This window comes from Emydura macquarii, unplaced genomic scaffold, assembly GCF_026122565.2.
Source record: "Emydura macquarii macquarii isolate MOO-44397 ecotype Brisbane River unplaced genomic scaffold, CSIRO-AGI_Emac_v2 contig_2473, whole genome shotgun sequence".
Lineage (NCBI taxonomy): Eukaryota > Metazoa > Chordata > Testudines > Chelidae > Emydura > Emydura macquarii.
In genome coordinates this window covers 29,195,659-29,210,012 of record NW_027132610.1, presented here as the reverse complement: position 1 = coordinate 29,210,012, position 14,354 = coordinate 29,195,659, and the positions used below count along the sequence as shown (strand labels likewise).

At 44.3% G+C, this 14,354-nt stretch overlaps 1 protein-coding gene across 3 annotated transcripts in view; it reads left to right on the top strand.

Annotated features, from left to right (window-relative positions):
* The window catches only part of DIAPH3 (diaphanous related formin 3), a 581,492-nt gene that overhangs the window by 58,629 nt on the left and 508,509 nt on the right, over window positions 1–14,354 (top strand). For all 3 annotated transcript variants that reach the window (XM_067563206.1, XM_067563204.1, XM_067563205.1), the window contains one exon: window positions 13,842–13,946. In XM_067563206.1, the coding sequence (XP_067419307.1) occupies window positions 13,842–13,946 (105 nt within the window). The remainder of the gene's footprint in view (window positions 1–13,841; window positions 13,947–14,354) is intronic.

The following is a 14,354-nucleotide window of genomic DNA, read 5'->3' as shown; positions in this document are numbered from 1 at the left end:
ACCTACCATACTGATCAACACAACCATGTCACCTTTGATGGTACTGAATCTGCAACAATGGGCCAAGGCGAGAGTACTTTCTGCACTGCACTCACTACTATTTGGTACTGAGAGATCACTAGACCACACAACAGCAGAGCATCATTTATCCCCCATTGCTACTCTGTTTTCGAGTGACGAGGAGGACAACGTTCAAGCCTGCCTTTTCATTGCACCACTCCTCCCCCCTGAGATGTGAGTCAACATCGACCCTGAAATCAAAATCTCATCCCACCCTTCAGAGTGCCACAGTTCAGGGAATTCCTATCCCAAGAAGAACAGTTCCAGAGGGGTAGCCGTGTTAATCTGTATACAGCAAAAACAATGAGAGTTCTGTGGCACTTTAAAGACTAACACATTTAATTTTTCTAGTGTTGCCTTCAAAAGGTAGGGCTACTGGAGCCAAGTGCTGAATCTAGACTCTCTCCCCAGTCACTACAGGTGCTCCATGAGAAGCCAAATTATTACTTCACTGGGAAACTGTAGAAGTGGTATGTGCTGGTACCATTTAAGGTTATTTCCTTGCCACTGAAAGTATTCAGGGATTTTGGCATGTTGGCAAAACTTTATTGAGAAATATAAGTCAGAGATGAGAGAGAGCAATTTTCAGCACTTTATCACTTATCCAGAATCTGAGTAAAATTTCATGAGGTAAACAAAAGGCATGTCCTTAAGGCAGAGGTAATCCTTCTGCCAAAATTTGAAGGCCTGCTGCAAACAGAGTTGTCAAAACTTCTTGAAAGAGAGGTCACAAGACTCTTTCATAATGAAGGGATTAGACAAGATAAATATAGGGACTGTCTGTTACCCGTAAAATGATTTTTGCAATAGAAAAGACATCTGTGGCACTCTGTACCTCAAAGTAGCACCTGGGAACCTCCACATTCACCACTGTGATAGGATTATGATACGTTTGGTACAACGTATGCCCTGTGAGGTACCATTTTCAGTCTTGATTTGCTGAACATTAATATCCTGTTGGATTGTACGTACTTCCATTGTATGTGAAGTTATGAAGTATTACTAGATGTGCTACTGAAGTATGTTGTGCGGTTGGGAGATGCCCACAGCCAGCCTTTCAGTTGCAAGAAAGGACCAGCCAGACGTGTGCTGATGGCCCCTTAAAGGGAGTCTGTTCTTCCAATGGCCATCCCAGAGACTTCTCAGAGAAGGCACGTAGGCAGTGGAAACTGTCGGATGAATGGGGACTGCCTAACCCCCACATCACAACAAGGATCTTTCTAGCAGCTGGAAGAAAGTATAGATGAAAGACAGTGATGTTATCACTTGGCCTCCCCTGCACCTCCCCATCCCTTCCAATCTCAACACCTGGTAGAACGTCTGGAAGACAAAGACTTTGAACTGGGGAAAATAAGTCCAGGGTTGGAAGAGGGTCCAGTCTGTGTGTTGAGGAACTGTGAGCTAACTATACTATCAGTTAGGGTGAGAAACTGTTGGATTAAAATCTTGCTTAGTCTGGTTAAATTAGAGTTTAGACTGCAAATTTATTTTTGTTTCTTAGGTAACTAACTTTAATCTCTGTGCCTGCTACTTATAATCACTTAGAATCTGTCTTTCTCTAGACAGAACAGATTTACTACATTTTACCTAAAACTGTGGTTTTGGTTGAAGTGCTAAGGGAATCTCAGCTCAGGTTACAAAGGCGGTTCATGTCCACTTTCTTGTGAAGTGGTGAATTTATTAATGAGCTTAGGCAAAACAGTTCTGGGGTGTAGGACTGGAGCTGGAAGCAATTGGCTGAAGCTTCTCTATTGATGATTCTTAAGTAGCTGGGAAATGTTTCATATGACATAATTGGGTGCGTCCCTGCCTGTTGATGCCTATGTAAATACATTGCCTGTCAGAGGCTTGTAGCTTGACGTTAGCATCACAGTGTGAGATAGCTCATGCCAGTGGGTTGGGAGGGATCAGCGGTCCCAAAGGCCAGGTTCCCCTCCTCAGACCCTGCACAACAACTGGTTCACAAAGCTTAATTCTCAGTTGCCCTAGCTTTGTGAGTAGATAAGTATCAGACCAGGGTAAGACACGTTAGACAAGTAGGACTGTTTCTTTTCTAAGGTTCCTTTATGGGTCAGTTCTAATCTGGATTTCAAGATTGAGCATAATAAAAGGATAGAATTCTCATTTTCACAGAACTGGATGCAGTCTGAAGTGTCCTTCAGGAGACAATTCCATTTCTTTTAAATAGCGAAAGTGGGCTTGAAAACAATAGGGCAGTTGCAGGGGATCAAATATGGACCAGCTGTTAGACAGAATGTTCAGTGTGTAGATCACATCAATTTTTTAAATAAAAGTTATTTCATCGACTAAGAAATGGTGGGTTCAGTGATTCTTCTTCAAGTAGCATCCCTATGGGTGCTCCATTGTTGGTGTGCCTGTACCCTTGACTTGCTGATTGGGGAACTTTGGTAGTAGTGTCTGTTCAGCCTGCACATGCACTGGTCCTCTCCTGTCACGAGGCCAGCGGGCATGCATGAGTGAATCTCTTCATTTCCTTCTTTACCACGCCCCTGTCTAGAGAAGGAGTCTAACTAGTTGTCTGTTTGAGGATAATTAACTCTTACAATTTCCAATTTTGCCTTCTTTTGAAGCCCCTTTTCTTTCTTTGCTTAGTTAGCATTTTATTTTGGCCATTGCCTTAATCCAAAAAATGGGGAGGGGGGAGGGAGAGAGAGAAAAGTGAGGATTCTATTTTCCAGAACCCCTGTCGGGAGGGGACCCCCCTGGACAAGGTTATGCCCGGCTCCCCAGACTTCAAAAAAAGTGCCACAGCTGCAAGGAATCTATTCCCGTTACTGACATGTACTCACAATGTGTTCGCTGCCTGGGAGAGAAGCGCATACCACAGAAGTGTGGATTGTCAACAGCTGAATCCCAGGTCCAGGAATGACAGAGAACTGAGGCTCAAACTCCTACTTATGGAGTCAGCTCTCCAACCTTTGGAGTACTGGTGGTCACCACAGCCCTCTGCTTGAAGGGAAGATGGGCTCAGACACACGCCTGCAAACCACTCAGGAAAGGTCTCTAAGGAAAGGTCTTTGAGTCCCCGTAGTATACCCCGATTGAGCCGAAAATAGTTTCTGGCTTGGTCTAGGGCATCGGTACCAATGGCACCGAAGCCATGTACATCAGGTACACAGGGCACACATGGTACCGAACTGACAGAACAAGTCAGACAACCCAAAGACCTGATGGGCACAGGCAAGGAAACATGAGTACCACGAGGGTGCTACAGACATAGAAGATCGGCCCTGGTGGAGGCTCCGTCAGTATGGTCATTGAGATGAGTACCGCTGATGCCACACAAGGCATTTGTAGACTCTGTTGTCAGGTCCTTGTTTCCAACTCCATTGGTTCAAGCCTCTCTGCACCGACAATCTCTGCCACTATTGTTGCCTCCTGCACTTCCAGATTTCCAGTGCATGACGGGTCTTCTGGAGTCAGATGCACCAGATTCCCTGCTGCTTGGTACTGGGGCCCTGGTACCAAGCCCACCCGGAACTCTGGTCTCTCTGACTACTTCCTGCCAAATACCACCCTTTTTGTCATTAGTCAGAAAGTGTGCAAGAGGACTTAGCCTCCCATCGCTCCTCTCATTTGCCAGAGGGGCATACTACCCCTCTGACCCACAACCTCCCTGTTTTGGTTCTAATCTTGTGCCTTTTCCCATCTTAATGGCCTTATTGGGACCCTGGCCAGGCCCAAAGGCAACAGGTCTCCGTTGCCCCTGGGGTGGTCTACCACCACCCGAAGAAATACTCTCCCCCAGTTGCTACTTCGAGGGCCTCCGAACCTCCAGAACAGTTAAGGGAGGAACCAGAAGCTCAAGTGGAGGAAGAAGAGGTGGCTCCTCAAACCCACCTGTCATCATCACCACCAGGCGAGGCTGTGATGCTTTCCCTGCCATTGATGGTGGATGATTTTTGACTATTTCATGACTTGGCACAGAGGGTGGCAGAAGCTCTTCAAATACCCTTACAGGAGGTGACGGAGTCACAGCACAAGCTAGTGGACATTCTGCCCTCCTCCATTGCCTCCAGGGTTGCCCCCCCTATTAATGAGGCCTTCTTGGACCCAGCCAAAGTAGTATGGCAAACCCCCGCATCCATCCCTCTAACTTGTAAGAGAGCAGACAAGAAATATTAGCACCGGTAAAGGATACAGAATTCCTATTTTCACACCCATCCCCAATTCAATTATCGTGGACGCAGGGAATTCCAAGGGCTGTCAACATCACTATAAGTCCACCCCTTATGATTGGGACTGTTGGGCAGGAAGGCTTGTTCCTCAGCCCACCATACAGTTCAGAGTGGCGAACCATCAAACCCTGTGTGCTAAATATGACTACCATAACTATATTAAAATGAATTCCTTTATTGAACAGCTCCCAGATTGTCACAAGGAGCAATTTAAGGCCTTGGTTAATGAAGGCTAGCTGGTGGCCAAAAGTTTCTCCAATCTGCACATGATGTGGCTGATACAGCAACTTGTTCCATATCCACCACCGTTGTGATGAGATGGGCCTCGTGGCTACACCTCTCTGGCTTTCCCAAGGAGGTCCAAACCACAACGGAGGACTCCGTTTCTGAGGAAGTAAAATTATTTGTGGAAAACACTGATTACTCCCTCCACATGCTGAAAGATTCAAGGGTCATTCTTCGATCCCTTGGGATCTATACACCTGGGAACAAAAGAAAAGTACAATCCTCAACTGTTTAAGCTTCGCTTGCGATAATCCTCCTCATATTCATATCAATATCCATGTCACTATGTGCGAAGTTTTTATGAACACCAGAGGAAAAGCCCAGATTTCCCCAGTGGAGAACATTAGGGATCTCAGCAAGCTTCCTCTCAGCCCTCTGCCTTGAAGAAGCAATTTTAATGTGTTGGTTGAGGTGCCCATAGAACATGCCTCATGGTCAGTTCATGCTGGAAAACCCCACCCACACCTTTTGGGACTGTCTTATTCTGTTCCACAGCACCTGGGAACGGATAGCATCTGACAAACAGGTGCTAGAAATGGTCTGTGATGGATACTGCATCCATTTCTCCTCCCTCTCTACTCCCAGACACCCTTCCCTATCCCTCTGCATGGACCATATTCCTGAGAGTCTGTTACGTGAGGAGACTGTCTCCTCAGCATAGAAGCCATAGAGCTGCAGCCTGCACATCTAAGAGGCAAAGGCTTCTACTCTTGTTACTTCCTAATACCAAAGAAAAAAGGCGGTTGAAGACTCATACTGGATCTCAGATGACTGAACAAATTTGTCAAGGCTCAGAAGTTCAAGATGGTGGTTATCAATGATTATTCCAGAATTAGAAAGAGGAAATTGGTTCTCGGCCCTCAATCTCATAGATGCATATTTTCACATCTGGATCATGCCAAGCCACAAACATTACATCAAATTCATGCTAGACCAGGACCACGACCAGTACAGAGTCCTCCATTTTGGCCTCTCATTGCCCACAGAATATTCTCCAAGGTTCACTCAGTGGTGGCAACCCATCTACACTCTCAAGGTATCATGATTTATCCTTCCTGGATGACTGCTTTCCCAGGGGTCGGTCCTTTACAGGTGCCCAGTGGGTCATTCAGACCACACTAAACCAGTTAAGAAATCTGGGGCTGCAAATGAACAAACAAAAGTCAACAGTAAGACTACTACAGAGGCTAGAATTCATAGGAGCCAACCTCGGCTCCATTCAGGCGAGAGTGCTCCTCCTACATCACATGAGATGCCTCCAGCTGTGATGTAGTTCAGTTCAGTTTGCAGACTGAACAGAGACAATGTAAGTAAACCAGTTTTGATGCCTGCCAAGGTCATACAATCCTTAGACTTGGTGGAAGGACCCTTTATATGTTTGTACAGGAGTCCTTTTCTTTCAGCCTACCTCATCATCATTTCTGACCACTGGTGCATCCCTCATAGGATGGGGTGCACATTTCAATGGTCTCACAGTGAAGGGCAAATGGTTGCCATTTGAGATGTGCCTTCACATCAGTCTGCTTGAACTCAGTGATCAGAAACACGTGTGCTTATTTCCTTCTGCTGATCAAGGACACTCATCCCAGGGTCATGATGGACAATATAGCCTGCATATATTCTATAAACCAACAAGGAAGTGCCAGATCATACTCCCTGTGCGTAGAAGCACTAAAACTATGGAACTGGTGCATCTCCCACAATATCCAGATACCAGTGGCCTACCTACCGGGAATGCACAACATGATGGCAGACAATCCGAGCCACAAATTCCCCCACAACCACAAGTGGGAACTACATTCAATAGTACTCCGCAACATGTTTCAACTTAGGTCTATCACCGATGTCCCCTGATTTGCTATGTCCCAGAACAGGAAATGTCCACAATACTGCACCAGAGCAGGAATCAGACCGTGCTCCATGGAAGACGTTGTTCTCCTCCTATGGGGCAAAGGCCTTCTTTACGTCTTCCCCTATTCCCGCTGAAAGTCCTGTTGAAAGTAAAGACAGCAAAAGCACACATATACTGACAAGACAGACCATACTGACAAGACAGACATGATATCCTTATCTGTCACAGCTGGCATTGGGTCCATCAAAGGACTCTCTTGAACATTCTTTGCCTCCTATCGCAGAATGAGGGGTGTACATGCCATTCCATTTTGCGGACTCTGGGGTTGAAAACATGGCTTCTTCACGATTCCAACACATAGAGGGTTCTTGCTTTTGAGAAGGTAGAGGAAGTCCTCCTATATAGTAGGAAAAGAACTATTCATTGTACCTATTTACAGAACTTGAAAAGATTGCAGATATGGTGCCAACCTAAATGTGCATCTCAAATGCCACCACTTTACTGATACTCCTAGACTACTTGTTGACTCTTAAAAAATCAGGGGTCTCTATTAGTTCATTAAAGGTGCACCTAGCAGCAATTGCAATCTTCCATCAGTAGGTATAAGGTTACTCAGTCTTCTCCTATTTAACTACGAAGAGGTTCCTCAAAGGCTTAGCAAGCCTCTTCCCACAACCCAGACTTCTCATCCCTCAAAGGGATCTCAGCTTGGTGCTACAAGTATTAACCAGACCACTATTTGAACTCATGGCCTCTTGTTCACTAACCCTTCTTTCCATGAAGACCGCATTCTGAATCACTATTACATCAGCAAGAAGGATAGGGGAAATAGCGGTCCTGATGCTGTATTCACCCTTTATGGTGTTGTTCCCCAACAAGGTCATGCTTAGACCACATCCAAAGTTCACTTTGAAGGTGACTTCTGCTTTCCACATAAACCAGCTTATTCAACTTCCAGACTTTTATCCCAAGCTTCACCAGGACAATAGGGAAGCCATTCTCCATAGACTCGATGTAAGAAGAGCTTTGGCCTTCTATTTGGACAGGACAAGAAAATCTGAAACTTTTCTTCTCGATTGCGGATAGGTCATAAGGTACAGCAGTTTCAGCTCAGAGACTCTGGGTTTCGGGCTGTATTAAACTCTATTACCAGCTATGTAATATATCTTCAATGAGCACATGCTCCCCGAGGTCAATCTTCTTGTTCGTAGCCTTCTCCAAGGGTATTCCTATATCCGAAATCTGCAGAGCAGCCACTTGGGCATCTGCATATACCTTTGCAGAGCATTATGTCATCCTGGCAGATTCGGCTGCAGATGCCAAATTTAGTGCCATAGTACTATCATCTATATCAGATTTGACTCCGAAGTCCGAGCCTCCAGTAGGGGGTACTGCTCGGGAATCACCTACACTGGAGCATCCATAGGGACACTACTCAAAGAAGTAGTAATGCTGGTTCTTCGAGCTATGTCCCCCTATAGGTGCTCCACGACCCACCCTCCTCCTTTCTGCTCTGGAGCTCTAATTGTTCTCTTTGTGGTAGAGAAGGAACTGCGGCGGTTCACCTCTGCCCGCTGGCTAGGCTTTCGGCAGGAGAGGAGCGCTGCATGTGTGGGGTCAACAAATTTCTCCAACAGCGGAGCATCCAGAAGGGGACACACCTCAGAGAACCATGGTTACTGCCCAAAGTGAATAACTTCATTTCCTAAGCAAGAAAGGTAAATGTAATGACATAAATGGGAAAAAGCTCTATATAAGGCCATTAGAGCACTTGATCCCTGGTTTGGCCTAAGGTAACTTTTCTCAACATGTGTAACATGAAAAGAAAGTGATTTAAAAAAAACCAAAACAAAATCCTAATCCTGTTTCAATAGCTTCTGATTACCATTTCCTTTAAAGAAGATCTTCTAGAGTCTGGAAAGAGTGTAGAATGCAAAATATCTTTAATCATAGTTGAATATTATGTTCTGCATGGGAATATTGCCCAAATATTTTAATCCTCAATGGACATGACAAAAATGAGATTACAAATAGATACTTTGGTAGTGCTTTTGGTTCTCTCACATAAGGATCCCATTCACTGCACCAGACTGTTAAATCCTTAGGGTGTGATATGGTTGTGTCCTTGGCACAATTCACTGACTATAAAAATAATGAAAACTAAATAATACTTACTTCCTGCCATATCACAAAATATAACTCTCATTGCACCCTTCCTTTCCTAAAAGCTGTTCTTCGACTGATGCACAGCATGTCTTGAAGGACCAAGAGATGTAGTTATTTTTAACTAGGTAGAGTAAATTTTGAAGTTGGGGCAGTTGTTGAATGACTTGCCAGCAGTCCCCTTGCCTTAGCTGATGGGGATCCACCTCATGAGTTTCAGCTGAAAAGTTAGAGTAGTCCTCACTAGCCTGGGATGACCAGGTGGCATCAGCATCTAAAAATGCCTCCTTTCACGTCCAGCTTGCAAGGAATCTGTTAGCTTACTCTTAGCTGAGGACCCAGCCACAGTCATACATATATTTGTCATCTTAATGCTGAATGATTGTAATTTACTATATCTAAATCTGAATGTGAAGGTGACAATGCACAGGCTGCAAATGGCAAGATATGTGGGCACTCACTTTCTCTGTGGTTTTAGGGAGCTCTGAGCACATCAGACCAGTGCTTGAGTCCCTCTGCTGTTTCCTAGTCAGCTTCTGATGCTGGTTTAAATTTCAAAGCGATCAAAGATTGAGTCTCAGCGCTGTTAAAGACTAAATTTTGACTTATGAACTACTACAATGGCTGCACTCTTCTAGGACAATGCAGATTCCAGAGCCCCGGTTAAGTGCGTGAGAACTGGGGATGAAGCATTGTTGGATGGGGGAAATCTGGCCTTGGACCAAATTTCCAGAAGAAATTAGGGGAAGCTAGAGTCTGGAAGTCTTTAGAAAATGCTGCAAAACTTTTCTTTTTGAAAAGGCCTACTGTATTCTCCATAGGAAGACCGCTTTTGGCACCTAAAATCCCAACCAACAAAAAAGCTACCTTTAAACATCAAAGCAAGAAATAAATAAATTAATAAAATCAAAAACAAAACATGCAGTGCTTTTTACCTTGGAAGGGGAAGCATGCCACATACTCCATGTGGTCTGTTATAGACTTGCTGCTGTTTTTATGTGGAGGGCACTTAGATACTGTAGCATAAAACCATAAAATAGTATCTGCAAAAGAGAAGAGTGAGGGGGGATTTGATAGCGGCTTTTAACTACCTGAAAGGGGGTTCTAGGGAGGATGGGGCTAGGCTGTTCTCGGTGGTGGCAGATGACAGAACAAGGAGCAACGGTCTCAAGTTGCAGGGGGAGGTCTAGGTTGGACATTAGGAAAAAGTTTTTTACTAGGAGGGTGGTGAAGCATTGGAATGGGTTACCTAGGGAGGTGGTGGAATCTCCATCCTTACAGGTTTTTAAGCTGAGGCTTGACAAAGCCCTGGTTGGGATGATATAGCTGAGGTTAGTCCTGCTTTGAGCAGGGGGTTGGACTAGATGACTGAGGTCCCTTCCAACTCTAATATTCTATGATTCTATGATTCTATGATTCTAAAGGCTGCCTCTCAGATAGGCACGTGCAAAGTCAACTTCATAGTTCAAACCAAATACTTTAAAACTACTTCCATAATTTCACAGATTGATAGTATGGATTCTAGAGCATTAGCATAATGAGCTCATAGCAGGAAATGCTGTTTTTAGCTAGTTATAACCTGCTTCAGTTTTCAAAAGGATTTAAAATGTAACTGGATGCAGTGCAGTAATCTAATCTCATGGTGACAGGCATGGATGTTAGTAACAAAGTTTGCATCCAAAAAGAGGCTGAAATATTCTTTGCAGAGGCAGATTTAAGGAAAAAATGCTGCTGTGTGAATCACTGAATCACAGCAGAAGGAGATGTTTGCAGTTTGGGAGTCTAATTACAGGAGTAACAAAAGGCAGTAACACTTCCTCTATAAAAGAAGTAAAGAAAAAATTTTTCCCCCAATCTTACATACGTTTTCCAAAATGACTGATACTGCAGTCTTGATTTTGATGCATATGGGTACAATTCAGTGGCATTCATGCAAGAACATTACTATTCTGTGTGATTGGGGAGAAGATAGTATGACTGCTGTTTGCATCTAATCTGAAATGCAAGTCTCCTACCCCAACACTGGATCCAATGCAGTGTGTCCATTTGCACGGATTCCTAGGATAAGGTTAAATTGAAACTACTACACAGTTAATTATCTCAAGTGCCTATACACAAATGCAAGAAGCCTGGGAAACAAGCAGGAGGAATTGGAAGTCCTGGCACAGTCAAGAAATTATGACATGATCGGAATAACTGAGACTTGGTGGAGTAACTCACACAACTGGAGCAACTGCCATGGATGGGTATAAACTGTTCAGGAAGGACAGTCAGGGGCGAAAGGGAGGAGGAGTTGTACTGTATGTAAGAGAGCAATATGATTGCTCTGAGCTCCAGTATGAAACTGGAGATAAGCCAGTTGAGAGTCTCTGGGTTAAGCTTAGAAGCAAGAACAATAAGGGTGATGTCGTGGTGGGTGTTTGTTATAGACCACCAGACCAGGAGGACGAGGTAGATGAGGCTTTCTTCAGTCAGCTAGGGAAAGTTTCCAGTTCACAGGACCGGATTCTCATGTGGGACTTCAATCACCCTGACATCTGCTGGAAGGGCAATACAGCAGAGCACAAACAATCTAGAAAGTTTTTGGATAGTGTTGCAGACAACTTCGTAGTGCAAGTGGTGGAGCAACCAACTAGGGCCGTGCTTCTCTTGACCTGCTGCTCACAAACAGGGAAGATTTGGTAGGGGAAGTAGAAGTGGGTGGCAACCTAGGCAGCAGTGACCATGAGATGGTCGAGTTCAGGATCCTGACAAAAGGAAGAAAGAAGAACAGCAGGATACGGACCATGGACTTCAGAAAAGCAGACTTTGACTCCCTCAGGGAGCTGATGGGCAGGATCCCCTGGGAGGCTAATATGAGGGGGAAAGGAATCCAAGAGAGCTGGATATATTTTAAAGACACCTTATTGAGGGCACAGGAACAAACCATCCAGATGTGCAGAAAGAATAGCAAATATGTAGGCGTCCAGCTTGGCTTAACAAAGAAGTCTTTGGTGAACTTTAACACAAACAAGAAGCTTACAAGAAGTGGAAGCCTGGACAGATGACTAGGGAGGAGTATATAAACACTGCTTGAACGTGCAGGAATGAAATCAGGAAGGCCAAAGCACAATTAGAGTTGCAGCTAGCAAGGGATGTGAAGGGGAACAAGAAGGGTTTCTACAGGTATGTTGGCAACAAGAGGAAGATTAGGGAAAATGTGGGCCCCTTACAGAATGGGGGAGGCAACCTAGTGACAGAGGATGTGGAGAAAGCTGAGGTACTCAATGCCTTTTTTGCTTGTCTTCACAGACAAGGTCAACTCCCAGACTGCTGCACTGGGCGGCACAGAATGGGAAGGAGGTAAACATCCTGCAGTGCTGAAGGAACTGGTCCAAGACTATTTAGAAAGATTGGACATACCCAAGTCCATGGGGCCGGATGCAATGCACTGTAGCTGAGGGAGTTGGCTGATGTGATTTCAGAGCCATTGGCTATTATCTTTGAAAGCTCGTGATAATTGGGGGAGGTCCCTGATGACTGGAAAAAAGCAAATATAGTGCCCATCTTTAAGAAAGGGAGGAAAGAGGATCCAGGCAACTACAGACTGGTCAGCCTTACCTCAATCCCTGGAAAAATCATGGAGCAGGTCCTCAAGAAATCCATTTTAAGGCACTTGGAAGAGAGGAAGGTGATCAGGAACAGTCAACATGGATTCACCAAGGGAAAGTCATGCCTGACCAACCTGATTGCTTTCTATGACAAGGTGGCTGGCTCTGTGGATGTGGGGAAAGCGGTGGACGTGATATACCTTGACTTTAGCAAAGCTTTTGATATGGTCTCTCACAGTATTCTTATCAGCAAGTTAAGGAAGTATGGGTTGGATGAATGGACTATAAAATGGATAGAGAACTGGCTAGAGCATAGGGCTCAACGAGTAGTGATCAATGGCTCCATGTCTAGCTGTCAACCGGTCACAAGCGGAGTTCCCCAGAGGTCGGTCCTGGGGCCGGTTTTGTTCAACATCTTCATTAATGATCTGAAAGATGGGGTAGATTGCACCCTCAGTAAGTTTGCAGATGACACTAAGCTAGGGGGAGTGGTAGATTCCCTGGAAGGTAGGGATAGGATACAGAGGGACCTAAACAAACTGGAGGATTAGACCAAAAGAAATCTGATGAGGTTCAACAAGGACAAGTGCAGAGTCCTGCACCTAGGATGGAAGAATCCCATGCACAGACTGGGAACCGAGGAGCTAGACAGCAGTTCTGCAGAAAAGGACCTGGGGGTTACAGTGGATAAGAAGCTGGATATGAGTCAGCAGTGTGCCCTGGTTGCCAAAAAGGCTAATAGCATATTGGGCTGCATTAGTAGGAGCATTGCCAGCAGATCAAAGGAAGTGATCATTCCCCTCTATTTGGCATTGGTGAGGCCGCATTTGGAGTATTGTGTCCAGTTTTGGGCCCCCTACTACAAAAAGGATGTGGAGAAGCTGGAGAGAGTCCAGCGGAGGGCATCAAAAATGATTAGGGGGCTGGAGCACAAGACTTATGAGGAGAGGCTGAGGGAACTGGGCTTGTTTAGTCTGCAGAAGAGAAGAATGAGGAGGGATTTGATAGCAGCCTTCAACTACTCGAAAGGGGGTTCCAGGGAGGATGGAGCTAGGCTGTTCTCAGTGGTGGCAGACGACAGAAGAAGGATCAACGGTCTCAAGTTGCAGCGGGGGAGGTCCAGGTTGGACATTAGGAAAAAGTTTTTCACTAGGAGGGTGGTGAAGCACTGGAATGGGTTACCTAGGGAGGTGGTGGTATCTCCATCTTTAGAGGTTTTTAAGCTGCGGCTTGACAAAACCCTCGCTAGGATTATTTAGCTAAGGTTAGTCCTGGTTTGAGCAGAGGGTTGGACTAGATGACCTCCTAAGGTCCCTTCCAACTCTGATTCTATGAATCCATACGTGACTAAGGTTATGCACCATGGTGCTAGAATTGCCAAATTGTGGGTAAAAATCATGGCACGTTTTCTTTAAAAATTAAAACTGATTTTAATTTGACTTTTTATCTATATATTACTTTCTACTTCTTTCTTATTTCAAAGTTTTAAATTGTTACTTGCATGTTTTGTGTTTGCTTCTTCAGTTTCCTGATTGTTAATCTTTCTGGTTTCTAACTAAGTTTCCCCCTGCCCCTCTGAAGTTTCACACTTAAAATGTTCATATATATGTAGTCAGAAAAGTACAGGACCTCATTAAGATCCTTATTGTGAGACACAGATTGCGAAATAGTTTTTTCAATTTTTTCCTGTAGGAAGATATGAATTTAAACGAAGACAGAAAAACACCATTGCGAGAAAAGGACTTCAATACCAAAAAAGAAATGGTGATGCAATATATTAGTACTGCTTCAAAGGCTGTAAGTATATGTCACTAAAACTACCCCAAAATGTACCTGTGAAAAATTTAGTGTAATTAATATCTTTACGTGTATATTTGGAGGGATGATATGCATAACTGAGCTGTTAACTTTTTTGGAATAATACCAATCCTTAGATGGAAAAGTCTTTCTAAAGGGCCAGATATTTTTTTTAACACCTTTAGATAACAGTGGAAGTTGTCTCTATATGTTAATAGTAGAATTTATCCTGTAAGGTGAAGGTTTGACTGTCAGTTGAGACAAATAACTGCCCTTCCAAACATCTGAAGCTTTAAGTTATAGTGTTACTTCGCAGTACTATTTTAAAATGATTTTATTTGTAATCAGCTGATCATGCCCCCTCTAGACTTGACTCTACTCAATTCTGTATTGTTTTAGTTAATTTCA